At 42.4% G+C, this 27,865-nt stretch overlaps 1 protein-coding gene across 2 annotated transcripts in view; it reads right to left on the bottom strand.

Moving 5' to 3' along the window:
- FAM184B (family with sequence similarity 184 member B) overlaps positions 1-27,865 on the bottom strand; it is a 114,311-nt gene that overhangs the window by 35,993 nt on the left and 50,453 nt on the right. Inside the window, exons 4-8 of one of the 2 annotated variants that reach the window (XM_082652778.1) lie at positions 27,483-27,622; positions 26,712-26,918; positions 17,925-18,035; positions 15,980-16,087; positions 447-553 (exon numbers count right to left, since the gene is read on the bottom strand). In XM_082652778.1, the coding sequence (XP_082508904.1) occupies positions 447-553; positions 15,980-16,087; positions 17,925-18,035; positions 26,712-26,918; positions 27,483-27,622 (673 nt within the window). The remainder of the gene's footprint in view (positions 1-446; positions 554-15,979; positions 16,088-17,924; positions 18,036-26,711; positions 26,919-27,482; positions 27,623-27,865) is intronic. The other variant, XM_082652779.1, reaches the window with a different exon arrangement.

Genomic DNA, 27,865 nt, shown 5'->3' with positions numbered 1-27,865 from the left:
TATGAGCTAAAACCACCGATATTTGGGGAATGTTGGTTACAACAGCAAAAGCTGACTAATATAGCTGATAAAGGTGGGAGATTTCCACTCAGTGACTAAGCTCCCTCATCTCCCTTCCTTAGTTAAGAACACTTGGAAGAATAGGGAGCAGAGGTTTGGGGCCAGTCCAGGTCTGTCTGAATTTGGGGCAGTTTATTAACCCTTTTGAGTTTCAGGTTCTTAATATACAAAAGGGTCCCTCTGGGTTGTTGTGACAATTAAATAAGGTAATTCAGGTAAAGTCCATAGCTGTGCTGGAGGCATACAAGACATGTCTGTTCCCTCCCTAAGCATCATGCAGGGGGCGGTGATAAACACGTGAGGACAGAATGAATGAACGAATGAATCCTTCCAAGTCTGAGTCCTCATTCACTGGAGCCCTCAGAAGCCTGCCTGTCCGCCTGTACCTTTCCTCTTCATCGCTGTTGGTTCCTTCTTCAGCTGCTAACTTATCTTGAAACTCTTCTCCTCTGCGCAGAGTCTGAGAGGGTTCATTCGGCCTCAAGCATGGATCCTAAGGCAAAAACAGTTGCAAGATGAGACGAAGTACAGTTCTCTGAGTCAACTTGTGGTTTATCAAACCAGAGGGTGGAGGAGAAAGAGCCCCCTGCAATCCAGTGGCAGTGCCCAGCTCGCAGGCCTGTGATGATTCAGTGCTGAGCCCCCTGCCTTGCTTAGGAGCAGTGTCAGCCCTTATCCCTGTGTCCTGTTTCCAGTCTACCAAGCATGTCAAGCAGCTGACGAAATTAAACCGCGGAGCGAGGAAGTAGCTTGTCCACGGTTCCCACCAGTGAGGAGTGGAAATGAAATGCCATTGGGGAATCTGACCCTGCTGTGGGGACCTGAGAACAGTGCCAGCAACAGCCACTGGTCTGTAAGTGGGAGCAACTGGTATTATTATTATACGCATTTTACAGGTGGCAGTCTGCTACATCCTATCACACAGGATCAGAAAACATGGAACTTGCCCAGAAGCTTCGAGAAATGGGGTATGGTGGGAGGACAATATGGAAACCATGAGGTAATAATGAGGCTTCGGAATTTTCTATGAGGTTGAATTTGTCTGTTATCATTTCCCCTTTCTGCAGAGATAGAAAGGTGAAGACTTTCTTATTTTGATTCTTCTACTTGTTACAGTAACCGCTGTCCATGGAAAACAGGGTAAGACAGGCTAGGACAGATTTCTTTGTTGAGAAATCTCATTAAATAATAATAAATTGCAACCTGGGCTTCCTGCTAACTATGTGCCTGGCCTTGAGCCTGTCTTGTCTGTTTTTTCTGGACCTGAGCTTCATCAGCTGTAAAACAAAGGGGTTGGTGACATCTGTGGTTTTCAAACTGTGCTCCAACCCTGGGAGATGCCCTCGGGGGTGAGAGGGACAAAGCTGAGGCTGGAAGATGGGGCCTTGGGCTCCCCTCCCCACTTGACACAGAATGAAACTGCTTTGGTTGCCTTCCGTGTACTCTAATGTCTATGAAAGGCCACCAGTGTCAAGGCCAATGATGACCTCCATGTTGCCAAATCCAATGGTCACTCCTCGGGCCTCAGCTAACGGGACCTCTCTGCAGAATTGGAAATATCTGATCACTCCCTCCTCCATGCAGCCCCCTCTCCTGGGTTTCCGCCTCTCTTGCAGCTGCTCCTTTTCGGTCTCCTCTGCTAAAACCTCCTCCTCCCCTGCCCTAGACCTCAGTCCTTGGACTTCTCTTTTCTCTCTCACTCCCTAGTGTCTCATCTAATTCCATGGATACTGATGACAAACAAATTTATCTCTATTTCCAAGTTTCCCCCTAAAGTCTGGACTTGTATATCCAACTGCCCTCCAGATATCTCTTGGATGCTTAATAAGCTTCTCAAAACTGTCACACGTCCAGAACTGAACACTTGGTCTCACTTCCTCCAAACGACAAGCACGCACCTGCTACAGGGCCTTTGCACTGGTTGTTTCCGCTGCCTGCAATGCTCTACCCTGTGATATTTATGTGCTTCCTCACTTCAGTCACCACCACCAAGAATCTTTCCCTTGTTTAAAGCTTGGGCTCTGGCAGCAGACTGCCTATGTTTAAATCCCAGTTCTTCTTATTGATGATGTAACTTTCGGAAAATTACTTAGGTTGTCGTGAGGATTAAATGCATGTAAATGTAAACGAATGTAACATCCTTGGAACAGTATTAGCTACACAGTAAGTACTCAAAATAACATTCCCCAGGATTATTCTCTGACTACCTTTCTCTAAAATAACACCCCCTCTCACTTTCTTTTTCCCACCTTGCTGTACGACCTCACTGTTTGTTTTCCGGTGACGTTAATTGTCTACTTTTTTATTCTGGTTCCCTCACTGGAAGGTAAGCCCCATGAGGGCAGGGACTCTGCTCTGTTTCACCATTGTTTTCCTGGTTCTGAGGACAGTGTGTGGCACGTGGTTACGCTCGGTAAACATGACATAAATAAACCCAAATAACTCATGGGCCACTCTAGGACAGCAGGAGGACCATTTTCTCCCACACTCACCCCACGCTCCCATCACGTCCCCTGGGGGCAACAGCTGGGACTAACTGCACTTCTCGTGAGAAATCTGCAAGGCACGCGGCTGGAAGGTGTGGGTGTAGGGATGGCTGTGGCCCAAACTTTGGGTGTCTTCCAGCTCTGCTCAGGAGCCCTTAGTGCCTTCATAATTCTTAAGTTCTGAGAACTTTGTGGTGTCTCTAAGTAGGACAAAATCTTGATCCCATGTTGGACCCCTCCGAAGAATCAGGGTGGCGGGGCATTTGGGAAGTGACTGTCCACCCCTGCTCGGAGGACCTGTCCAGAGTGCCCAGCAGCACAGCTTGTTAGAGGCTAAGGGGCCATTCTGCCTCCACAGCCATTCTACCTAAGCCCTTGTCTTCCCTTTGCGGGTGATGTGTTCTGAGCCAACGTAGTTAAGTCAGAGCTACATTTCCCAGGATTCCCTTCCCTGCATACTCTGGGCCAGCTGACTTTGTGCAAGGTCTGGAAGATGAGCACAAAGCAGCAGGCTTTATCTTTCTAAGCCTCTGGATGCCTGATGCAGAGCGCCAGGGGTGGCTGGAGCTCACGCGCACCGTCACCAATCTGCTGGCTCAGCTTGGTGGACCGGGCAGTTTGGGAGCTCTCAGCTCTTCTGCCTCCTGCTGGACCATCCCTAGGCTTCTCCGTGTCCTGGGCCAAGGGCATGTTTGACTCTACGATGAAGGATGCCAGACTCTCCCACAGGTCACACGTATCACCAAAGCTGGAGCTTCGTCAGCCTCAGAAACTGACACTGTTCCAGCTCAGTTCCAGGGTTGCATTCGCCCTTGGTCTTCCCCATTCTACATCTGTCCTTCTTTCCTTCTGGCTGCCTGCCCTGCTTCAGGTCCACTTTAAGCCCCACACCAGATTCCGGAGCAACAGTTGAACATAAAGTATTTAGCTGGCTCCCACAATTATGTCAGGTTATTTCCCAAAAGGAATTCCATATTCTATATCATTTCTAGTAATTTGTTCCTCTGGTCAAACCCTAACTGATGCACACTCTTTAATCTCCAGACCCCATTTATCCTTCAAAGCTCTACTCAACTGTCACTTCCTCCATGAAGCCTTCACAATCTCTTTTGCTGCAATTACCCTCTTTCTTCTCAAAGTTCCCATAACAATTATTTTGGTACCATAATTTGTTCACAATATTTAGTGGTCATTTACTACGTTCCAGGCACTGTTCCAGGACACAGCAATAAATGAAACAGACAAACGTTTTTCTGCTTTGTATTAGTTATAGAAGTGTTCTCTCTCTCCCATCCTGGAAGATAAATGAGGGTAAAAGTAATCCCAGATATAGTTTTCAAATTGTTATAAGTCCTACAGCCAGTAACTAAGAACATTCAGCATGGCCATTTTCCATTGCCTGAATCCTCTCTCTTCAGTGTTTGTAACTGGACACTGAAGTCTAACTGGTTGACATGCTCTAGGTGCAGGACCCAGTGAGTCTGGTTCATTGTTGTGCACTTTCAAAAATGATGTCACTGACCAGCTTACAACCTCCACGTGGACCTGAGGCTAAAAGGACCACCTTTGCCTTGTACTTTCAGGTATTTTGGGCATTGAATTATCTTGGAGCTCTCCAATTCTTATAAAGCCCAGAAGCAAAGATCATAATCTAAGCAAAAGAGCTTTGTGAGACAACTGTTATAAACACATGTTCTGTATAATGTGGGGAAAATTGCACAGTAAATATGGAACAACAAAAAATCAGAATAGCATAATACTACACTATAAATACATACATGATGACCAAAGTTAATTAGGTCCAGGTTTCAAAAGGAAAATGGAAGGTTACAAGGAAATTTTAGTAAAAAGAAAGCACAAAATATGTGGCCAAAACAATCTAAATGGTACCAGTAATCACAATAAATAGGAATTGGCTTGGGCTTCCCTGGTGGCGCAATGGTTGAGGGTCCGCCTGCCGATGCAGGGGACGCAGGTTCGTGCCCCGGTCCGGGAAGACCCCACATGCCGCGGAGCAGCTGGGCCCGTGAGCCATGGCCGCTGAGCCTGTGCGTCCGGAGCCTGTGCTCCACAACGGGAAAGGCCACAACAGTGAGAGGCCCATGTACAGCAAAAAAAAAAAAAGAATTGGCTCAATTCAACATGAACATCTCTACCCTGGTAAAAGGAATCATTCACTAAAAAGCTCTAATAATGAAATTGTAGACACCTAACAACAGAGACTGAAAACATAAGGCAAAATGTACAGAAATGCAGGGAGAAATAAGCAAATTTATAGTGGGAGATTTTAATGCATGCCTCTCAGAGACTCATACATCAGGTACACAAAATGAGCTAGGATATGCAAGATTTGAACAAGATTAAGAAGCTAAGCCTAATAGCTAAAAAAGAATAGTAATCACTGCTGATGTGTATATGATGCTTAGTGTGCACCAGGCCCTCAACTCTCTGAGGTGTGAATCATTCCATTTTAAAGGTGATGAAACTGAAGCCGGAGAGGACATGTACCTTGCCCTAGGTCATACAGTGAATATATCACAGAACTAGAATTTAAATATATAAACTTTAACAACCAAACTGAGACTACTTCTTTGCTCTCACATAGGAAACATTAAAAAAAACTGACCCCACAGCAGGCTACAAAGCAAATCTCAACATAGTTCAGAGTGTTGACATTCTACAGACCATATTATCTAATGACAATGCAATAAAATTAGAAAACAATAAGAAAGTAGGTTTAAAAATGAGACAAACTTCAAAACTCTGGGATACAGCTAAAGATATGTACTTAGAGGGAAATTCATAGCCTTAAATGTATTTATTAGAGAACATTTAAGAAGTTAGATAAAGGATAACATAAACCTGAAGTAAGTAGAAGGAAAGAGGTGTGAAAGACAAAATTAATGACGTAGAAAAAGACAGATCTGACCAACATATCTGAAAGCTGGCTTTTTGAAAAGACACATCAAACGTGTAGTAAGACTGATCAAGGAAAGAGGGAGAAGGAACTTAAAGCAACATGAATAATTGGCAAATATCTCACGACAGTTATTATGGAGATGAAAAAGAAGTTCAAATGTACTCTGAGCCACTGTGAAGACCATGAAAGAGAATGTGCAGGATATAATTTCTGGGCTACCTTATCGACCACTGATATATCCTGGGCAGAAGTCCAGAAACAGGAGAGGATGGAAAATGCTTAAAAAGGCTGATGATGCACTCGGATGGCTACACCAGCCCCCCACTACATAGCATTCATCCATTTCCATACATTAACTCATGGATGCCTGCAACTCAGTGAGGTGGGCAGGAAAGACACCCCCATCCTTGTGTTAGAGAGCAGGATCTAAAATCAGAGAAGTCTAGCGACTTGTCTCAGGTCACACAGCCACTGGAGAACAGCACAGGACTGGACTCCTGGGTCGTCCCACTACCATTCGTGTCATTCCACGTGACTGCACTGGCACTTGGCTATGCCGTTAGCATGATCGCCAGCTGCCAGTGTCAGGGCCTAACTGGGTGAGTTCAAACTGGGTGGTACAAAAGTGCTGCTGAGAAGTATCTAAAAAGAGACACTCAAAATCAACCTGAGAGATGAAGGCTGTTTCCCAAATCAACAGGGAGGTAAACTCGGTAATCTTTTCTGTTTCTGTTCAGTTGTTTCCAGCCCCCATGACACCAGAGACAAGAGCATCCTTCCTCCCAAAAGGGAGATGAATCCTCCCCCTCCCCGCAAGTAACTGAAGGACCCCAGTGTTCTTCTAAATCATCCTCTGGCCAAGGTTAATTTTTGAAGGTGTTCCTAATCTAACTCAGAATGGCACCCTCAGTCCCATTCATTCAGTTGTCATGTCATGGATCAGTTAATGTACAAGGAAGTGTAAACAGCTGCCTCATTCAGGTATGTTAAGTGCTGGAAGGATAAAGATTAATGAGATACAGTTCTTGATTTCAACAAACTAATGGTTCAGCAGAGGGGACCAACAGACCATATAAATGGCAAAAACATCCCCTTCCTTCACCCACCCTCCTTCTGTACTTGGTGTCTTGGGTCAAAGTGCATCATTCAAAAGGAGCTGGGATGCCATCTGAATATTCCTCAAACGGACTTGACCATGGAAATGAACAGTTGGCTGAAAGAGCACTTTCAAGCCCGCCAATACTCATTTCTCTGAATTCCAAATGGAGCGGACTCTCCAACCTCCCTTTTCTGTTTGTCTGCTTGCGGTCCCAGTGAGTTCCTCCCAGGACCAACCCTGAGCCACTCTCGGTGTATCCTGAGTTAATTGCCCCTAATTCACACTCTTGGGTTCCCCATCAGGCATTTCTCAGGTTCTGCCCAGGGCTCTCTCCATTGTTAAAGTGTGCACAGAAAAATAAATAACTCTGCTTCTCCTCCAACCATCCACGGCAAAAGCCTCCTCCCAACTCCCCCCAAGCAAATGGCTGGTTATTTTAAACCCACGTTCACATTAGGTCTTCATCTTTCATCTTCTAGGCAATGAACCTCACCTAGATTGTTTCTATTTTAAAGGAATACCCATGCCCAGGAAATCTCCTGGAAGGAAATATTGAAAGTCATTCTCAAGTTCATTTGACAATCTTTCAAAGGTAGCATTACGTACATCTTAAAATAGAACACCTAATGCAATGGGGTTTTGCTGAAATGATTACAGGGGACTGTAATAGATACTACAAAGTCACCTTACATTTATAGACTCTATAACAGTTTTGAAAAGTGCCTTCATGTGCTTGCTTCTGTTCATTACAAGTCTCTGGAGGGGTGGAGGGCAGGGACTATCACTGCCACGTTACTAATGAGAAGCGGTATGGAATCGTGGTTTGGGCCCTGGTGCTGCTCTTTGGGCCTCAGTCTCCCTATCTGTAAAGCAAGGATAATAATAACACTTGCCTTGGGACTTCCCTGGTGGACCAGTGGCTAAGACTCTGCACTCCCAGTGCAGGGGGCCCGGGTTTGATCCCTGATCAGGGAACTAGATCCCACATGCCGCAACTAAGAGTTCGCATGCCGCAACGAAGATCCCGCATGCAAAGATCCCACGTGCCACAACTAAGACCCGGCACGGGCCAAATTAAAAAATAAATAAATAAATAACACTTGCCTCATAGGGTTGTTGTGGGACTGTGTACTGCACTACATTATTGGTACTTGATCTATGTTTGCCACTAGGAGTAGTGAGGAAACTGATCTCAGAGAGATAATTACATAATATTTACTTCCTGCATTTGAAATGGAGCTCTCCAAGGACCAGGACTGGGCCTCACTCACCCCGGCATCCAGCCCTGTGCCTTGCACAGTGATAGCACTCATAAATACTTGTTGAGGCGAAATGACTTGACTGATAATGACCACAAATGACTCTCCTTTTTCTTCTGGAGATGGTGCAGGCAGGGATCTATGAAAACTTTGCCCCTTCTCTGCCCCCGGTTCACTGTGACCCAGGCATCAGAAACTTCCAGAAAAAAAGTTTCCTTTAGAATTACCAAGACTGACATGGCTTTCTGAAAACCAATGAAGAACATTGTGAACCTAAGAGAATCAAGGAGACTAGACATCAGAGACCAGGACAAACGGCTCAGTGGAGTCTCAGCTGTCTATGATGGGGACAGAGCCATACCCAGGGTTGGCAATCCTCCCTCTTCATATCCTGTGGGTGGAGTGAAAAGTCTGCCCTCAGTTGGCCTTATTATTTATATCTCTCTTGGCTCACTGAAATGCTTTGGCAAAACAGCAAAGAACAACTTTTGTCGCGTCCCACGTGGGTACAGGGTTCACCACACTGCAGTGTGCTGCTCACACACCTTCTGCGTGAGCCTGGACTTTGCACCTCCAGGGCCTCAGCAAAGGTTTGACTCGCTTGGCTGATATAGAGTTGGCTTGCCAAAAATATCTGAATTAAATTACAAATGTTCTCTGATTGATCAAGTTCAGAAAGTTGTGTAACCTGCTGTGTTGGCAAGGTTGTGGGGAAACAGGCACTTGCACGTGCTGCCGTGGGGGTACACTGACAACCTTGATGGAAGGCAATGCAGCAAATCTATCAAAGTTAAAGCCACTCATACCGCTGGACCCAGCAAATGCTACGATGGTAAGAGTTAGCACCTACTGAGCATTTACACGTGCTGGGTGCTGTTTTCATCACTGCTTATATATTAATTCCTTTAGTCCTCACAAAAACCCTGGGAGGTAGGTACTATCATCAGACCCATTTTACAGGCGAAGAAGCTCAAGCAAAGAGACTTTAAATCAATTGTCCAAGATTCTTTAGCCAGTAAGAAACCAGGCGTCAGGTTCAGGGGACAGCTCGCTTAACCACTATGCTACACTGTATCCCTCTACAGTGTTATCCATTTAAGTATTATCTATAGTGAAAAATTAGAAACAAACCAAAAAATTCATCATAAGGGAAAAGGTACATGTATTACAGTTTTTCTGTTCAAGGGAACACTAGACAGTTGCTCTTTTTAAAAAAAAAATGAAGTTGATATGGAAGTGTACTGCTGTGTTACAATCACCAAGCTATAAAAATTTAAGTTTAGAAAAAAGCAGAGTGAAGGAGAGAATTCTAACATTTTCAGAAGAAAATAATATATTCATAATGATGCCTGCATATGCACCATATGAAAGGAGATACAAGAAGGGGTAAAACAAGATAAGACAGGGAACTGGGGGAGGGGGCACGCTTTTCACTGTATACCTTTATGCACCTTATGAATTCTGCGCTTTGTAGGTAGGTTATCTTTTTGAAAAGAAAACTCAGTTTAAAAGAACAGACTAGGAGATTGGTTCAAGATGGCGGAGCAGAAGGACGTGTGCTCTCTCCCTCTTGCAAGAGCACCGGAATCACAACTAACTGCTGAACAATCATCAACAGTAAGATACTGGAACTCACCAAAAAAGATACTCCACATCCAAAGACAAAGGAGAAGCTGCAGTGAGACAGTAGGAAGGGCGCCATCACAATAAAATCAAATCCCATAACCGCTGGGTGGGTGACTCACAAACTGGAGAACAATTATACCACAGAAGTCCACCCACTGGAGTGAAGGTTCTGAGCCCCACGTCAGGCTCCCCAACCTGGGGGTCTGGCAATGGGAGGAGGAATTCCCCGAGAATCAGACTTTGAAGGCTAATAGGATTTGATTTCAGGACTTGGACAGGACTGGGGGAAAGAGAGACTCCACTCTTGGAGGGTACACACAAAGTAGTGTGTGCATCAGGACCCAGGGGGAAGGAGCAGTGACCCCATAGGAGACTGAACCAAACCTACCTGCTAGTGTTGGAGAGTCTCCTGCAGAGGCGGGAGGTGGCTGTGGCTCACCGCAGGGACAAGGACACTGGCAGCAGAAGTTCTGGGAAGTACTGATTGGCATGAGCCCTCCCAGAGTCCACCATTGGCCCCACCAAAGAGCCCGGGTAGGCTCCAGTGCTGGGTCCCCTCAGGCCAAACAACCAACAGGGAGGGAACTCAGCTCCACTTGTCAACAGACAAGCGGATTAAAGTTTTACTGAGCTCTACCCACCAGAGCAACACCCAGTTCTACCCACCACCAGTCCCTCCCAGCAGGAAACTTGCACAAGCCTCTTAGATAACCTCATCCACCAGAGGGCAGACAGCAGAAGCAAGAAGAACTACAATCCAGCAGCCTGTGGAACGAAAACCATGTTCACAGAAAGACAGATAAAATGAAAAGGCAGAGGACTATGTACCAGATGAAGGAACAAGATAAAACCCCAGAAAAACAATTAAATGAAGTGGAGATAGGCAACCTTCCAGAAAAAGAATTCAGAATAATGATAGTGAAGATGGTCCAGGACCTTGGAAAAAGAATGGAGGCAAAGATCGAGAAGATACAAGAAATGTTTAACAAAGACCTAGAAGAATTAAAGAACAAATACCTAGAAGAATTAAATAAACAGAGATGAACAATACAATAAATGCAATGAAAAATACACTAGAAGGAATCAATAGCAGAATAACTGAGGCAGAAGAACGGATAGGTGATCTGGAAGACAGAATGGTGGAATTCACTGCCACAGAACAGAATAAAGAAAAAAGGATGAAAAGAAATGAAGACAGCCTAAGAGACCTCTGGGAGAACATTAAACGCACCAACATTCACATTATAGGGATCCCAGAAGGAGAAGAGAGAGAGAAGGGACCTGACAAAATATTTGAAGAGATTATAGTCAAAAACTTCCCTAACATGGGAAAGGAAATAGCCACCTAAGTCCAGGAAGCACAGAGAGTCCCAGGCAGGATAAACCCAAGGAGAGACACATAGTAATCTAACTGACAAGAATTAAAGACAAAGAAAAATTATTAAAAGCAACAATGGAAAGATGACAAATAACATACAAGGGAACTCCCATAAGGTTAACAGCTGATTTCTTAGCAAAAACTCTACAAGCCAGAAGGGAGTGGCACAATATATTTAAAGTGATGAAAGGGAAGAAACTACAACCAAGATTACTCTACCTGGCAAGGATCTCATTCAGATTTGATGGAGAAATCAAAAGCTTTAGAGACAAGCAAAAGCTAAGAGAATTCAGCACCACCAAACCAGCTCTACAACAAATGCTAAAGGACCTTCTCTAGGCGGGAAACACAAGAGAAGCAAAGGACCTACAAAAACAAACTGAAAACAATTAAGAATGGTAATAGGAACATACATATCGATAATTACCTTAAATGTGAATGGATTAAATGCTCCAACCAAAAGACACAGGCTTGCTGAATGGATATAAAAACAAGACCCAAATATATGCTATCTACAAGAGACCCACTTCAGACCTAGGGACACATACAGACTGAAAGTGAGGGGATGGAAAAAGATATTCCATGCAAATGGAACTCTAAAGAAAGCTGGAGTAGCAATACTCATATCAGATAAAATGACTTTAAAATAAAGAATGTTACAAGAGACAAGCAAGGACACCACATAATGACCAAGGGATCAATCCAAGAAGAAGATGTAACAATTCTAAATATATATACACCCAACATAGGAGCATCTCAATACATAAGGCAAATGCCAACAGCTATAAAAGAGGAAATAGACAGTAACACAATAATAGTGGGGGACTTTAACACCTCACTTACACCAATGGACAGATCATCCAGACAGAAAATTAATAAGAAAACACAAACTTTAAATGACACAATAGACCAGATATATTTAACTGATATATATGGGACATTCCATCCAAAACCAGCAGATTACACTTTCTTCTCAAGTGCACACAGAACATTCTCCACGATAGATCACATCTTGGGTCAACAAATCAAGCCTTGGTAAATTTAAGAAAACTGAAATCATATCAAGCATCTTTTCCGAGCACAATGCTATGAGATTAGAAATCAATTACAGGGGGAAAGAAACATAAAAAAAACACACACACACAGAGGCTAAACAATACATTACTAAATAACCAAGAGATCACCAAAGAAATCAAAGAGGAAATCAAAAAATACCTAGAGACAAATGACAACAAAAACACGACGATCCAAAACCTATGGGATGCAGCAAAAGCAGTTTAAGAGGGAAATTTATAGCAATACAATCCTACCTCAAGAAACAAGAAAAATCTCAAATAAACAATCTAAACTTACACCTAAAGGAACTAGAGAAAGAAGAAAAAACAAAACCCAAAGTTAGCAGAAGGAAAGAAATCATAAAGATCAGAGCAGAAATAAATGAAATAGAAACAAAGAAAATAATAGCAAAGATCAATAAAACGAAAAGCTGGTTCTTTGAGAAGATAAACAAAATTGATAAACCTTTAGCCAGACTCATCAAGAAAAAGAGGGAGAGGACTCAAATCAATAAAATTAGAAATGAAAAAGGAGAAGTTACAATGGACAGCACAGAAATACAAAGCATCATAAGAGACTACTACAAGCAACTCTATGCCAATAAAATGGACAACCTGGAAGAAATAGACAAATTCTTGGAAAGGTATAACCTTCCAAGATTGAACCAGGAAGAAACAGAAAATATGAACAGACCAACCACAAGTAATGAAATTGAAACTGTGATTAAAAATCTTCCAACAAACAAAAGTCCAGGACCAGATGGCTTCACAGGTGAATTCTCTCAGACATTTAGAGAAGAGCTAACAGCCATCCTTCTCAAACTCTTCCAAAAAACTGCAAAGGAAGGAACACTTCCAAACTCATTCTATGAGGCCACCATCACCCTGATATCAAAACCGGAAAAAGATACTACAAAAAAAGAAAATTACAGACCAATATTACTGATTAATATAGATGCAAAAATCCTCAAGAAAATACTAGCACACAGAATCCAACAACACATTAAAAGGATCATACACCATGATCAAGTGCGATTTATCCCAGGGATGCAAGGATTCTTCAATATACGCAAATCAATCAATGTGATACACCATATTAACAAATAGAAGAATAAAAACCATATGATCATCTCAATAGCTGCAGAAAAAGCCTTTGACTAAATTCAACACCCATTTATCATAAAAACTCTCCAGAAAGTGGACACAGAGGGAACCTACCTCAACATAATAAAGGCCATATACAGCAAACCCATAGCAAACATCATTCTCAATGGTGAAAAACTGAAAGCATTTCCTCTAAGATCAGGAACAAAACAAGGATGTCCACTCTCGCCACTATTATTCAACATAGTTTTGGAAGTCCTAGCCACAGCAATCACAGAAGAAAAAGAAATAAAAGGAATCCAAATTGGAAAAGAAGAAGTAAAACTGTCACTGTTTGCAGATGACATGATATTATATAAAGATAATCCTAAAGATGCCACCAGAAAACTACGAGAGCTTATCAATGAATTTGGTAAAGTTTCAGGATACAAAATTAATGTACAGAAATCTCTTGCATTCCTATACACTAACAATGAAAGATCAGAAAGAGAAATTAAGGAAACAATCCCATTCACCACTGCAATAAAAAGAATAAAATACTTAGGAATAAACCTACCTAAGGAGGTAAAAAACCTGTACTCAGAAAAGTATAAGACACTGATGAAAGAAACCAAAGATGACACAAACAGATGGAGAGATATACCATGTTCTTGGACTGGAAGAATCAATATTGTGAAAATGACTATACTACCCAAAGCAATCTAAAGATTCAATGCAATCACTATCAAATTACCAATGGCAGTTTTTACAGAAGCAGAACAAAAAATCTTAAAATTTGTATGGAGACACAAAAGACCCTGAATAGCCAATGCAATCTTGAGGGGAAAAAAACGGAGCTGGAGGAATCAGACTCCCTGACTTCAGAGTATACTACAAAGCTACAGTAAACCAGACAATATGGTACTGGCATGAAAACAGAAATATAGATCAATGAAACAAGATAGAAAGTCCAGAGATAAACCCACGCACCTATGGTCAACTAATCTATGACAAAGGAAGCAAGGATATTCAATGGAGAAAAGAAAGTCTCTTCAATAAATGGTGCTGGGAAAACTGGACAGCTACATGTAGAAGAATGAAATTAGAACACTCCCTAACACCATACACAAAAATAAACTCAAAATAGATCAAAGGCCTAAATGTAAGACCAGACGCTATAAAACGCTTACAGAAAAACATAGGAAGAACACTCTGTGACATAAATCACAGCAAGATCTTTTTTGACCCACCTCCCACAGTAATGGAAATAAAAACAAAAATAAACAAATGGGACCTAATGAAACTTCAAAGCTTTTGCACAGCAAAGGAAATTATAAACAAGACGAAAAGATAACCCTCAGAATGGGAGAAAATATTTGCAAACAAATCAATGGACAAAGGATTAATCTCCAAAATATATAAACAGCTCATGCAGCTCAATATTAAAAAAACAAACAACCCAATCCAAAAATGGGCAGAAGACCTAAATAGACATTTCTCCAAAGAAGACATACAGATGGCCAAGAGGCACACGAAAAGCTGCTCATCATCACTAATTATTAGAGAAATGTAAATCAAAACTACCATGAGGTATCACCTCACACCAGTTAGAATGGGCATCATCAGAAAATCTGCAAACAACAGATGCTGGAGAGGGTGTGGAGAAAAGGGAACCCTCTTGCACTGTTGGTGGGAATGTAAATTGATACAGACACTATGGAGAACAGTATGGAGGTTCCTTAAAAAACTAAAAATAGAATTACCATATGACACAGCAATCCCACTACTGGGCATATACCCAGAGAAAACCGTAATTCAAAAAGACACATGCACCCCAATGTTCATTGCAGCTCTATTTATGATAGCCAGGTCATGGAAGCAACCTAAATGCCCATCAACAGAGGAATGGATAAAGAAGTTGTTAGTACATATATACAGTGGAAACATTAGCCATAAAAAGGAACAAAACTGGGTCATTTGTAGAGACGTGGATGGACCTAGAGACTGTCATACAGAGTGAAGTAAGTCAGAAGGAGAAAAACAAATATTGTATATTAACGCATATATGTGGAACCTAGAAAAATGGTATAGGTGAACTGGTTTGCAGGGCAGAAATAGAGACACAGATGTAGAGAACAAATGTATGGACACCAATGAGGGAAAGTGGTGGGGCGGGGGTGATGGTGGTAGGATGAATCAGGAGATTGGGATTGACAACATATATACACCAATATGTATAAAATAAAAAACTAATAAGAACCTGCTGTATAAAATAAATAAATAAATTAACTTAAACTATACCTGTAAAGTACATAACAGTTGCCTAATAGAAAACACAGCACCCGATGTTTAATTCTATTACTAAATGTCCACATTGCGTTAAAGCTATTTGTTTATATATTTTTCTCCCGTGTAGCATGTAGCTCAGAGGCTGGCACTTGTTATGTATTTCACAGATGACTGCAGAATGAAAGAATAACGTGCATGTTGAGTTGAATCAAGTGAAATTGATACTCATCAAGGTTCCTCCTGCAACTCTATGTAGGAGGGGTCTGTACTTCTCTCTAGAACTAAGCTCATGGAGGGATCACGGTCTAGACCCAGGAGGGTCGGATGAGAGCCGAGTTTCATGGTGAAACAACCCAAGCTTCTCAACATGCACTCGAGGAGGAGTTATGATTACTGTTATGCTTCTTGCTGGGCAGAACCAAAGACCCCACTCTAGTCCAGTGCCCCTTGATCTGCCAGCCAGGCTGCAACCAGAGAGGGAGAGAAGAGTCATCTGACAAGCCCTGTTCTTTTTCAAACCACGTGGATAATTACTCAGAACTCTATTTTCGTCGTGGTTTTTGCAAATTGATTTTATAATGATTTTTTATTTCAGGCATTTTGGCAGCTCTAAGGGGGGAAATAAAAGAGCCCATTAATGCCAGCATGTGTCACTGGGGACACCAAAGTGCTGAAAAGAAGAAGAAAAATATCCTTAATTAAAGCAGAAAAAGCTAGAGGTTACCTGGGTCTCTAAAATGTTGCCTTGCTGGCAGTCCAATTCTTGGGGCCGTTCATTGCCTCTCGGGGGACGTACATTATTCTGCTGGATAAATTCTTCCAGCCTTAAAACCTAAAACAGAAGAATAGAAACATTCAGCAATGAAACAAAGTCCTATCACCCGGCTGTGGTCATTAATCTGGGACCCATTCCCTTGGGTCAATCAGTTCTGGGGACTGTGCCCCACTAGACAAATCCCAGACACGCTTCTAGAGAGGCCATTTCTAATTAGCTAGTTGCTTCGTCTCTCCAGAAGAAGATGAGCCTGGCAGGTTTACAATATTCCACACTTCTCTTTAAATTATTCACATCCACATAACTATACCAGGGCTGTAGCATGGTTTCCATTAGTTTTCATACCATTCCTGGAAGGCCACCCTATTTCGTTTTTACAAAGTTAGTTGGTAAAGAAAAGGAACAATATTTAAGAATTATACAGATAATATGAGAGAAGAGTGGCTAAAAGCTGCTATTAAATTATAAAGCCTTAATTATGATTATTATTAACCAACTAATTGTAGAGTGTCAATTAAACGGTCTGGTTTCCCTGCTCTAGACTTTGAGAAGAACAAGGTCAATAACCATAAAGGAACCTCAGATGTGGCTAAAACTAATGCTCCTCAGGCAGCTCCTCAGGTGTAAAGTGGGGAGATGGGACAGACTGAGAGCAAGATGGTAAGATCATAAAATATCGTCCCTGCCTTCAAGGAGCTGTCACCTTATGGAGCAGACAGATGCATGTTTACAATCACAACAACATTCAGTAGACACATGTACAATATATAAGAGCATCATTAATGGTGTGTTTGCTCTGTGCCAGGCACAGACCTAAGCATTTTACAGTATTAACTCTTTTAATTCTCCTAACAATTAGTATGAGGTAGGTACTACCGCAGAGAACTTACAGCAATAAACTCTGCCCAGGGAATTCCAGCACAGTGTTAAGGGCACTGAAGGATGAATAGGGGTCCGTCAGCGGCAAGTTCTTCTCCATAGTAACACTGTCCACAGCGCCTTTAAACTTTGAACTTGGTCCCTGGGTGGTTTGGACGAGTGGGCCCAAGAAGAAAACTCCACTGTTCAGTTGGTTTACATCCATTCCTTACCCTGCTCTCCTTGCCTGCCTCCACCAGGGAGGCCTGACGGCTAAATCCTTGCTTTCCCAGGCTGGCCACGTGGCACAGATATTACCAATGGGAGTAGGAGTCAGCTGGGGGTTTCTGCGTATGCTTTTGTTTTCCTGATGAAATGTGCAGGCCTGGTCATCCCTGCCCCTCCTTCTTTCCTGCTTTAACTTGGGGCATGACAACTGGTACAGTGACAGTCGTTCTCACAGCCAAGGGGAATCTGAGCCAACTTCTCCTACGTGCAGTGCTAGGAACCTATGATGCATTTAGGGGCCATGAACATATTTTCATTTCTTTCAGAATCAGAAGAAAAAACTGCAGCCTGGCCATATTCACCTTTATGACAGTGCAGTTACAAATTATAATTTTAAATTCTTTTTGATAAAGAAAAGAGCCCAGGAAGGCAGAAGTATCTAATGCCCAGGACACTGATAACACAGCCGGGGGTGGGGAGAGGGCAGGACCAAGATGTTTGCAGATTTTCCAGGCCTGATATCATTTAGCCACAGAATCAACACCAGCAGCCTCCTGCCTCCCTCTTTTATGTGTGACATTAAGTGCCTCTTTGTTAAGCCTCTATAAATCAGGCTCTCTGTTATCTGCAGCTGAATTCATGCCCCTGAGACAGCCTTCCTGTCAGGATGAAGTCTTGTTCTTCCTTCCAAGGATGCTAAATGTAAGGAGGTCAGGGAAGCTTCCCAAGATTCCTAGCATCTCAGTTCATCAAAAATTCCTGGAGCCCAGAACTATCATTCCAAGAACAGCTTTTATTCGGGACTTACCTCAAGCAGTGAATTCTGGAGCTTCACACTTAGGGCCTCTTTCTCTTCTTGCAGATGCTTTATTTCATTTTCTGATTTCTTCTTCACTTCCTCCAACTGTGCTTCTACTTCCTAAATGATGAATGGAAGAGTTAACCACACAAGCCACGAAAACATGGACAGGACACACCCTGCCTTATTCCCAAAGGGGTTCAAAGAAACTCACAAGAGTCATAAACTACTATAAGAAAACATAAATTAGGGCTTCCCTGGTGGCGCAGTGGTTGAGAGTCCGCCTGCTGATGCAGGGGACATGGGTTCATGCCCCAGTCCGGGAAGATCCCACATGCCGCGGAGCGGCTGGGCCCGTGAGCCATGGCTGCTGAGCCTGCGTGTCCAGAGCCTGTGCTCCACAACGGGAGAGGCCACAACAGTGAGAGGCCCGCGTACCGCAAAAAAAAAAAAAAAAAAAGAAAACATAAATTAGAAATACATGAGAAAGTCCAAAGAAAACAGGTGCTAAATTCACACCACAAAGTCGAATATATACTGGGGGTGGGGAGGTGGGGGCAGAGTAAACCCCTGGCTTCAAGTTTTGTAGTGTCAAATAAGAAAACAGAATGCTCATTACTGACAAAATTCTCATGGTTCTATAAATCAAAAAGCCAACTACACCCTCAGTTGCAGGGAAATATCAAAAGCAGAATGAAATGTCTTCTTTGGCCTTCTCAACAGCATCCTTACTTTAGTCAAAATGATGGGATTCACACGGCTGCTTCCTCCATGGTCCCTCCCCACAGTCTCACAGTCTCACACAAAGCAGATCCAGATAAAAGAACATTCTGGAGCCCATGTGAGTGGTGCAGCTGCATTTTAACTGTGTGATCTTGGGCACATTTCCTAACCTCTCTGTGATTCAATGCATTACTTACATGCTTAGCACAGTTCTAGGTACATAGTAAGGGATCGATAAATGCTAAGTAGTACTATTCTTACAGATGCTTACGCTTTCTGATCTAGCTTAATATCTGCGGAAATTTTTCAAGTGTCTAGAGCAGTGGATGAAATATTCTGTTCCTCGTAGCTGAATTTTAGGTAGATATTAAGTCATTTATTTGTTCAACAAATATTTATTGAGACCTACCATGTGCTTGGCACTGTTCTTGAAGCTGGGTATAAAAACAGACAATATGCTTACTCACCAGGAGCTCACATTTGCGTGAAAGAGACAGGCAGCAAAGTCAACAGCTATAACGCAGTAGATACCATGCTGGATGGTGATAACTGATTACAGACCTTTATGGTCTAACTAGCAGTTGACGTTTACTGAGTGTGTGCCATTTTCTGGGCGCTTTTCACAGATCATCTCGTTGATCCTTATGAAAACCCTATGAGCTAGGTAGTATTGTTAAAGCTCATTATACAGATGAAGAAATGAAGCTTGAAGAGGTTAAATAACTTGCCCAAGGTCATGCAGCCCGTAAGCAGAAGAGTCAAGATCCAGACTCTGCAAAGGATGACCCCTTGGCTGTGCTTCTTCCCTGCCTGCATGGGTCCAGTTATACGTGGACATTTTTCAGCAGTAAGTACTACAGGACTACACAGTCTGTGGTTGGTTGAACCTGTGGATGTGGAGGAACTGCAGATACGAAGGGCCTACTATAAGTTATACTTGGATTAACTCCCACGTTGTTCAAGGGTCAACTGCAGAATGAATGGACTTCATGGCTGATCGAATGTGAGGGATGACAGAGAAATTATGGATTTCTGGATTTCTGACTCCTGGATTTCTAACCTGATCATCTAAAAAGATGCTGCTACTGATCATCTGGATGACATCTTTACACTTTCTATGGGGCCAGCCCCAGGCCAGGCCAGTGGCCCTGGGGTGGCGCTTCGCATTGTCCCTGGGGTCAGTCATTTAAAAGAGAAGAAAAGAGGGCTGTGATTGGATTGTAAGGGTTGCATGATGTGGACACTTAGGTCAACGTATAGTGTCTTCAGTAAATCCACCATCTCCTTTTGCAGGACTTGTTGCTTTGGAGAGTTCATTTTCTGAAGATGATAGATAAACTTTTTGTTTAAAACAAGTTGAGATAACTTAAGCAACCATCAGAAATAAGGCCGTCCCCTCAGCAAAGATTCTGATTTCTTTTTACTTCATTATTTAGTCCCTCATTCACAGAATCTTTTATTGAACAGAAGTTTTGTTTAACCTGCTTATTGGTGCAGACACTCGCTAACTCTGCCAAGGCATGTTCACTGTAACAGTGGAAACCCCCTGCAAGAAAGGTGCTTAGCATAAAGCAGTGGCTATTTCTAACCTTGCACTGCCTAACGTCCTAGGGTATATGTAATCAATCACAGCTTCAGCTGTTGCCTTGACAAATGGACCTAGAGGGAAAAAATTTCCCCCAAAATTTCCTCAAGTGACCTTGAGGATTTCAACAGGAAGCGATAACATTCTCCTCCTAACTCGTGGAAAGAGAAAAAACAACTACAAAGACAAGAACGTGAGGAAAAAGAAGGAGATGAGTGCTTTCAGATATATAAATTGCTGCATCCCACCCCTGGAAGAAGGCTCCATGGGCTATGAATTTACAGGATTCACAGAGTACTTTCATAAGCTCTGTTCTCATTTAACTCTCATAATACTTATGGAAAAAGGCTTTATTGCATCCATTTCACATGAAGCAAATCCAATGGCTGGTAAGAGGCAAAAGCAGGACTCCCACCCTTTTTCTGCTTTCTTGTCTAGATTGTCCACAATTACTGGCAGTTTAAGAAAAGACACATAAGGGAGCCACTGTGACGGGAACAACAAATAAGCAGCCACAGGAAATCACCAAGCAGAGATTTCAGTTGGCATTTTAAAGGAAAACACGTTAACTTTTTTCAAGAAGAAAAATCACTCTTCGGTATGTATTTATAGTAAAGTTCCTGGTGTAGCTGAAAGAGTAAACCAGTACAAAGCCTGAAATGTCACTCAGAAGGGGAAGGCAGAAGAGATAATGATCTTAAAATTTCCATACTGTATAAAAACTATAACCCACAGCAAAACATTGCAAATAAACTACACTTCAATTTAAAAATTTGAATACAGAAAAAAACTATAACCTACAGACCCAAGACGTCCAAACAGAACCCCAAACAGAAAAACACAAAGAATATCACACCATGACATATCATAATCAAATTGTGATATGATAAAGAAAAAAGTCTTAAAAGCAATCAGAAAACAAAAAGATACACTATGCACAGGGGAGAACAGATGAGAGTGGCTACCAACTTTTCATCTGAGGAAAATACAAACCAAAAATTTTAAAAAGTTGAACAGCATCTTTAAAGTGCTGAAAGAAAACAAACTGTTAACCTAGAATTCTATATCCAGCAAAATAACCTTCAAAAATGAAGGCAAAATAAAGACATTTTCAGACATATAAACACTGAGAGAATTTGCTGTGAGCAGACTGACACTACAAGAAACATTAAAGGAAGTTCTTCAGGCCAAAAGAAAATGATACCAGATGGGGCACTTGAATATGCCAAAGGAACGAAGAAGGTAGCAACGGTAAATTAGAAAATATAAAAGACTTTAGTTTTCTCATTTAAAAATTCTCTCTAAGAGATAATTGACTATTTAAGGAAATAGAAAAGCGATGTAGAGTTTATAACATATGTAAAGTAAAACATATGACAACAACTTCACAAAGGTTAGGAAAGGCTAAATAAAAATAGTGTGTTGCTGTAAGGTTTGTACAGTGAAGTATATATGTATTGCTTCTCCATACAAACCTTACAGCAACACAATATGTATGAAGTAACATCATATTATTCGATGGCAGACAATGATAAAGTCGCATGTTATAAATCCTACAGCAACCATGGCACACCATCCTCTCCCCAAAAGAAGAATATCTAACAAGTCACTAGTGGAGATAAAAAACGGAATACCAGGGCTTCCCTGGTGGCGCAGTGGTTGAGGGTCTGCCTGCCGATGCAGGGGACGCGGGTTCGTGCCCCAGTCCGGGAGGATCCCACATGCCGCGGAGCGGCTGGGCTCGTGAGCCATGGCCGCTGAGCCTGCGCGTCCAGAGCCTGTGCTCCGCAGCGGGAGAGGCCACAACAGTGAGAGGCCGGCGTACCACAAAAAAAAAAAAAAAAAGGGAATACCAAAAGCTATATATTCAAGCAATCAAAAATAAACAGGAAAACAGGCAAAAAGAAAAAAAGATGTGACAAAAAGAAAAAAAAAAAACTCAGCAATATGGTAGACTTAATGATAATTACATTGAATGTAAATGGTCTAAATGACCCTCAAAAATCAGACTGCCAAGCTGAATAAAACAGAAAATCCAGCTAGCCTATTTGGGTTGGCCAAAAAGTTCGTTCAGGTTTTGTAACAGCTTATGGATCCCGAACGAACTTTTTGGCCAACCCAATACAAACGCACTTTGACTAGAAAGACACAGGTAGGTTAAAAGTAAAGGAATGGATTAAAATAGACTGTAACACTAACCACAAAAATGATAGAATGTCTGTGTTTTTATCAAAGTAGACTTCAGGACAAGGAATATTCCATAATGAGTAAGGGGCCAATTCATTGAGAAGACATAATAGGCCTAAATGTGTATGTACCTCATAAATAAGTTTGAATTTATCTAAAGCAAAAACTGACAGGACTAAAAGGGAAAATATAAAAACTGACTTAAATTTGATATTTCAATACTCCTCTCTCAATAATCAACAGAACAAATACAGAAGAAATTAGTAAGGAAATAAGATACTTGAACAACACTATCAACCAACTTAACCTAATTATCATTTATGAAACACTCCACTCAAGAGCAGCAGATCCATATTCTTTTCAAGGGCACCTGGACCATTCGTCAAGATAGACCATCCCTGGGCCATACAATAATATGAGCTAATTGAAAAGGAAAGAACAGAATCTGTTCTTTGATCACAAGAGAACTAAATTAGAAATCAATAACAAAGAGACATCTGGAAAGGTTCCAAATCTTTGGAAATTAAGCAACCTATTTCTAAATAATGAAGAGTATTTTTGGAGTTGATAGAAATAAAAAGTTGAAAAGAATTAGACAAAATCATTCACATTCACATTATTACTGAAATTAGAAAGCAGAGGCCTAGAATGGTTTGGGGTGACTTATTTAAGGTGACAACGTGGCTGCTTCCCCAGCACAGCACTTCTTACACCCAGACTTGACAGATGGTTTCAGTGCATGTCTTGTTCCTCCTTCCAGACTGTGAGCTCCCTGTAGGCATGGCTGATTCGTGTATCCCTGCATTGCTCAAAACACCAAGCATGCATTCAATGAATGATAAATAAACCATAAATGGATATTGGCAGGGTGAAGACCTGAAGGCTGCTCTCCAAGGCCCAGGGCAATGTTTATTCTGTTCTGCTACATAGACAGAGGGCAAAAGTTAGTGGTTTTGGAGTCAAGGCAGCCCTGACTCACACCCAAGTCATGTGATACTCAAGTGACTTCATTTCCCAGGTTCCTCATCTGTGAAATGGGAAAACAAGCCCTGCCTACGGGGCTGAGGTAAGAATTAAATCATGGAGTGGAGAGCTGTTGTTCCTTTTGGCTGCCCAGCCTCTGATCCTTCTCTGAATGTTTGGGAAATTCTCCATCTGATACATCAGAGCCATCTTTCCACCACAGAACCAGAAAATGTCAGACCTACCTTCCCAGACTCCCTTGTGATGAGGGCATGGGCATGTGATTGAGGCATGTGATCAAGTCATGTGACCAATCAGACACACCCACCCTGGATTTTGAATTGGAAGCCATCGATACGTACAAGCTGGAGTCATAAAGGATCTGGCAACTGAACTTCCCAGGGGCAGCAGGGGCAGCCATTCTACAGCAGATCTGACTGACGGAACTTTCCGTGACGATAGAAATGTTCTAAAATATAATGTAGCTAATGTGTAGAAATCCCTCAACACTGTGCTATCCAATCTGGGAGCCACTAGCCATATATGGCAATTGAGCTCTTGAAATGTGGCAAGTTCCACTGAGGAACTGAATTTAAAATATTATTTAATTGTAATTGATTTAAATGTAAATAACCACATGTGTCAAGAGGCTACCATATTGGACACTGCAGTTCTGCAGGCAACATCCAGGGCCCAGTGTTGGTGGTGTCAGCTGTGTAAACAGAAGGTCTGGGCTCAGACATGGCAGCAAGGGTGTCTTCATCACTGAGTAGTTTGCCAAGCCCAGTTCCCCGGTTTTCCAGAAAGCTTTTCATTACCCTTTACTAAATTCCTTTCTTACCTAAACCGCCCAGGGTGGGTTTGTGATGCTTGCCACCCAGAATCCTAAGTGATACAAATGAGGTGTAGAACGCAGCAGTGTCTAGAACAGCTCAGTGAGGACTCAATAAATCTTTCCACACTCTCCTAGGAATCAACGTGGGCAAGTGCTAATTATAGGACACGTACTCTGCTCTGTCTGTGAAGATTAAGTCGTAATATCATCTAATCTTACAGACAGGAAAGGCAGATAAACTGTCTGGGTGAACTCCAGCCCATCTCCTGTGGTGTCTTTTTCAGGTTAAGGTAGCATTCACGATACACAACATACTTATACTCAAGGGCCCAAAGGAACAGTGTGCTCTTAACTCTAGAGGGGAAACTGGCATCTATTTTTAGTCCATGAACACCAGATCTGGGACCTCTTCAAGTTTTTACCTTCCTGTAGTCTGCATGGCCTAATTTATATAACTTATATCCTCAGTTTGTAGAAATGACCATAATTTTTAAAAAGAAAATAAAAAACCAGGAGGAAATGCAATTTATTTCTACATGATTCATTTCCCAAATGGAACCATGCCTCTGATTAAAGCTGAAGTGGGATTTCTACACTCAGAGTCAGGCTTGGCTGACAGGTTACCGGGGCAACCTGTAGCTCTGGGAGAGCTACTGTCCCTCCCATTGATTGTGGCTCACGATGGAAAGTGACTTCAGCTTTCCTCCAATGAGGATTGGATTTGTGCAACCTGTCACTGCTCATGGGGAGGAAAGTGCTTTCAATACAGTTGCTTCCCTCTCTGTGCAGGGATGGGAAACCATGGCCTCTGGAGTCAGGCTGTCAGGTTTTAATGTAGCTGTACCACTCACTGTCTGTGTGAGTGGATATATAACATCTTTGAGCCTCAGTTTTCTCATCTCTGAAATGGGGATATGAACACTCATTTTGTAATCCTGTTGGGAGGATTAAATGTGTCCATAAGAATAAAGTGCTTTATAAAGTATAGTGGACACTAAATAATATTATCACACATGATGTCATCTAATGCACATGGTAACTAATCACAGCCACCGTTTATCAAACTTTTGCTACATGTTGTACACTGAGATAAGAGTTTATATATAAAACCATATTTAGGGGCTTCCCTGGTGGCCCAGTGGTTAAGAATCCGCCAGCCAATGCAGGGGACACGGGTTCGAGCCTTGGTCCAGGAAGATCCCACGTGCCACGGAGCAACTAAGCCTGTGCGCCACAATTTCTGAGCCTGCACTCTAGAGCCTGAGGGCCACGACTACTGAAGCCCGTGCGCCTAGAGCCCGTGCTCCGCAACAAGAGGAGCCACCGCAATGAGAGGCCCGTGCACCACAATGAAGAGTAGCCCCTGCTCACTGCAACTAGAGAAAGCCCGCGTGCAGCAATGAAGACGCAACGAAGCCCAAAGTAAATAAATAAATAATTTTAAAAACTACCATATTTAATTCACATAACAAGCCCCCAAAGTATTTATCCTTATTTTCAAAATCAGGTTTCAGAAAGATTAAGTGACCTGTCCGTGGTAGTAAAGCCAGTGAAAGAGTCAGGACTTGGACCCAGGACTAGACTTTCTTAAGTTCATTTACTTATCCAACCCATATTTATTGAGTATCTACTACTCTTCACCACCACACATTGTATTCCTCAGTGATATATGATTATTTTTCAGTGAAAACTCATAGTGATAATGCAAGTTCTTAGATTAGAAAGAAGCCTTCTTATAATAATTAAAGCACCACCTATGCTCACAATAATACTGATACACTTCACTCTTTTCCTAAAGCATTCATATACATGTTATTTGCTTTCCTCAGCAAACACGAGGGATGATGCTTTGCATTCCCTCTCAGCAGAAAACGCCCCCTTTGGTGGGAAGTTGGAACAGTACTCAGAGGCTGAGAAACTTCTCTCCCACTGGTTAATTAATTACCTTCATCTACCTAGTGCCTCTTACGCCTCAGGCACTATGATGTGCTTCGATTTTTCACACATGGATTACCTCATGCAATCCTCGCAGCTACTCTGTGAGGTGCTATTATCACCATCTGTTTTATAAATGAGTAACTTGGGGCCCCCGCAGAGTTTCCCTGTGAGGAGTTCAGGTTAAATAACTTTCTGTGGTCACAGAGCTAGAGGGTGGCAGAGCTGGGATTTGAATCCAGGCAGTCTGCCAGGCCTGCGTGTTCACTTCATGTTATTTCTCTCTGTTTTTGCAGATTAGAGGATTTGAATTTCCCTAAGTTAAACACTCATATGACACAATTCCACCCCATGTCAACAACTCTAGGCCCTATTGTCTCACAGCCCTGGGGTGCCCTGTCTCCTCCTGAAGACTCTGAACTCCCTCTGATCAGAGAACTAGCTGAGATCTATATACAACAGGAGCTCAGTAAATGTTTGAGGAAGGAAAGAAGAAACAGAAGAGGAAAGGAGGGAGGTAGAGGCAAGGAAAAACAAACGGAATGGTATCTCTGAAAGGGGATCTCACCTTCTGTAGCCTCTGCCTCTCAGCTTCCACTGATGAGCGAACTAATTGGATTTCCACCATGTGCTTCTTCACCAAGTCTTCTAGGCGCTTCACCAGCTGGTCTTTGAGATGTTTCTTCTCCTCTTCTGTCTGATCTTTGATTTTACGGAGGTCTTCTTCATATTTTTGCTTCATACATTCTGTCTCAATACATGCCTCTTTCTTGGTCTATAAAAAGAAAAAGGGCTTGTAAAACTGCCAGGGTGGGGAGAGGAGGAGATCACCATTTCTCTTTTGTGTAACTTCTACAATGTTGATTACTGATTTCAAAGCATGTATCACAAGGTACAATAAAGTTTATAAAATCACATTTGATATCTGTAAGAGACTTCACTTTATCCACCATCGGAAAAGGGCTTTTTGTAGTAGTGTATCTATTGTCATAGGATCAGATATTCCAGCCCATACTATGGCGGTTTCTAAAAAATGTTTTGTTTGTTTTGACTGGGAACATATAGCAGGAATCTTAAGCAAGCTTCCAGTTTCCCAGGAGCTAATGATAAGGAGTTGGGGGAATTCTGCTACATTCTCAGTCTCCTGGCTTGACATGCAATGACATGCAGTTGGCAGGACGTTGGCTGGAACTTCACACCCATGCATGCACCCCTGAAACTATGGGACCTGTTGCTTCCAAGTGGACCTGTCATGGTTTGGGGCTGGCCTCCATCTGAAGCTCATTCCAGCAGAGTCCCCCTGTGACTGCTCCATCCCCAGGACTGGGTCAGAGAGTACCTGTGTATCTGTGCCTCCTTTCGTGCATGGACACTCCTTGGGAAAGTTCTGATCCTGCTGAGGATGGAGACTGCAGGCTTCCAAATCATTCTCTTTCCCTAGGACTTTATTCTCTGAAACCCTCTCAGTCTTCATGTCATCTGCAAGTACAGTGTCAACATCACTGGGAATGCCCTTGGCCTTGGCCTCATGCCTGAGGCCTCTGCAGTTGGGTTGCCATTCTGCTATTCAACTATTTTGCCCTTGACTCCCCTATGTAATCCCTGCTCCATGGCCTTCTGGCCTCAAGCAGGGTCCAAGTGGTGATTGTCACCTTTGCCCAAGTAGCATCTTGAGTTCAAACAGTTGTCCGGCTCTCCCTTCTTAAACTAGTCATCTTCAAA

Source organism: Grampus griseus, assembly GCF_964374135.1.
Source record: "Grampus griseus genome assembly, chromosome: 4".
Classification (NCBI taxonomy): domain Eukaryota; kingdom Metazoa; phylum Chordata; class Mammalia; order Artiodactyla; family Delphinidae; genus Grampus; species Grampus griseus.
This window is presented reverse-complemented; position numbering and strand designations above follow the sequence as displayed.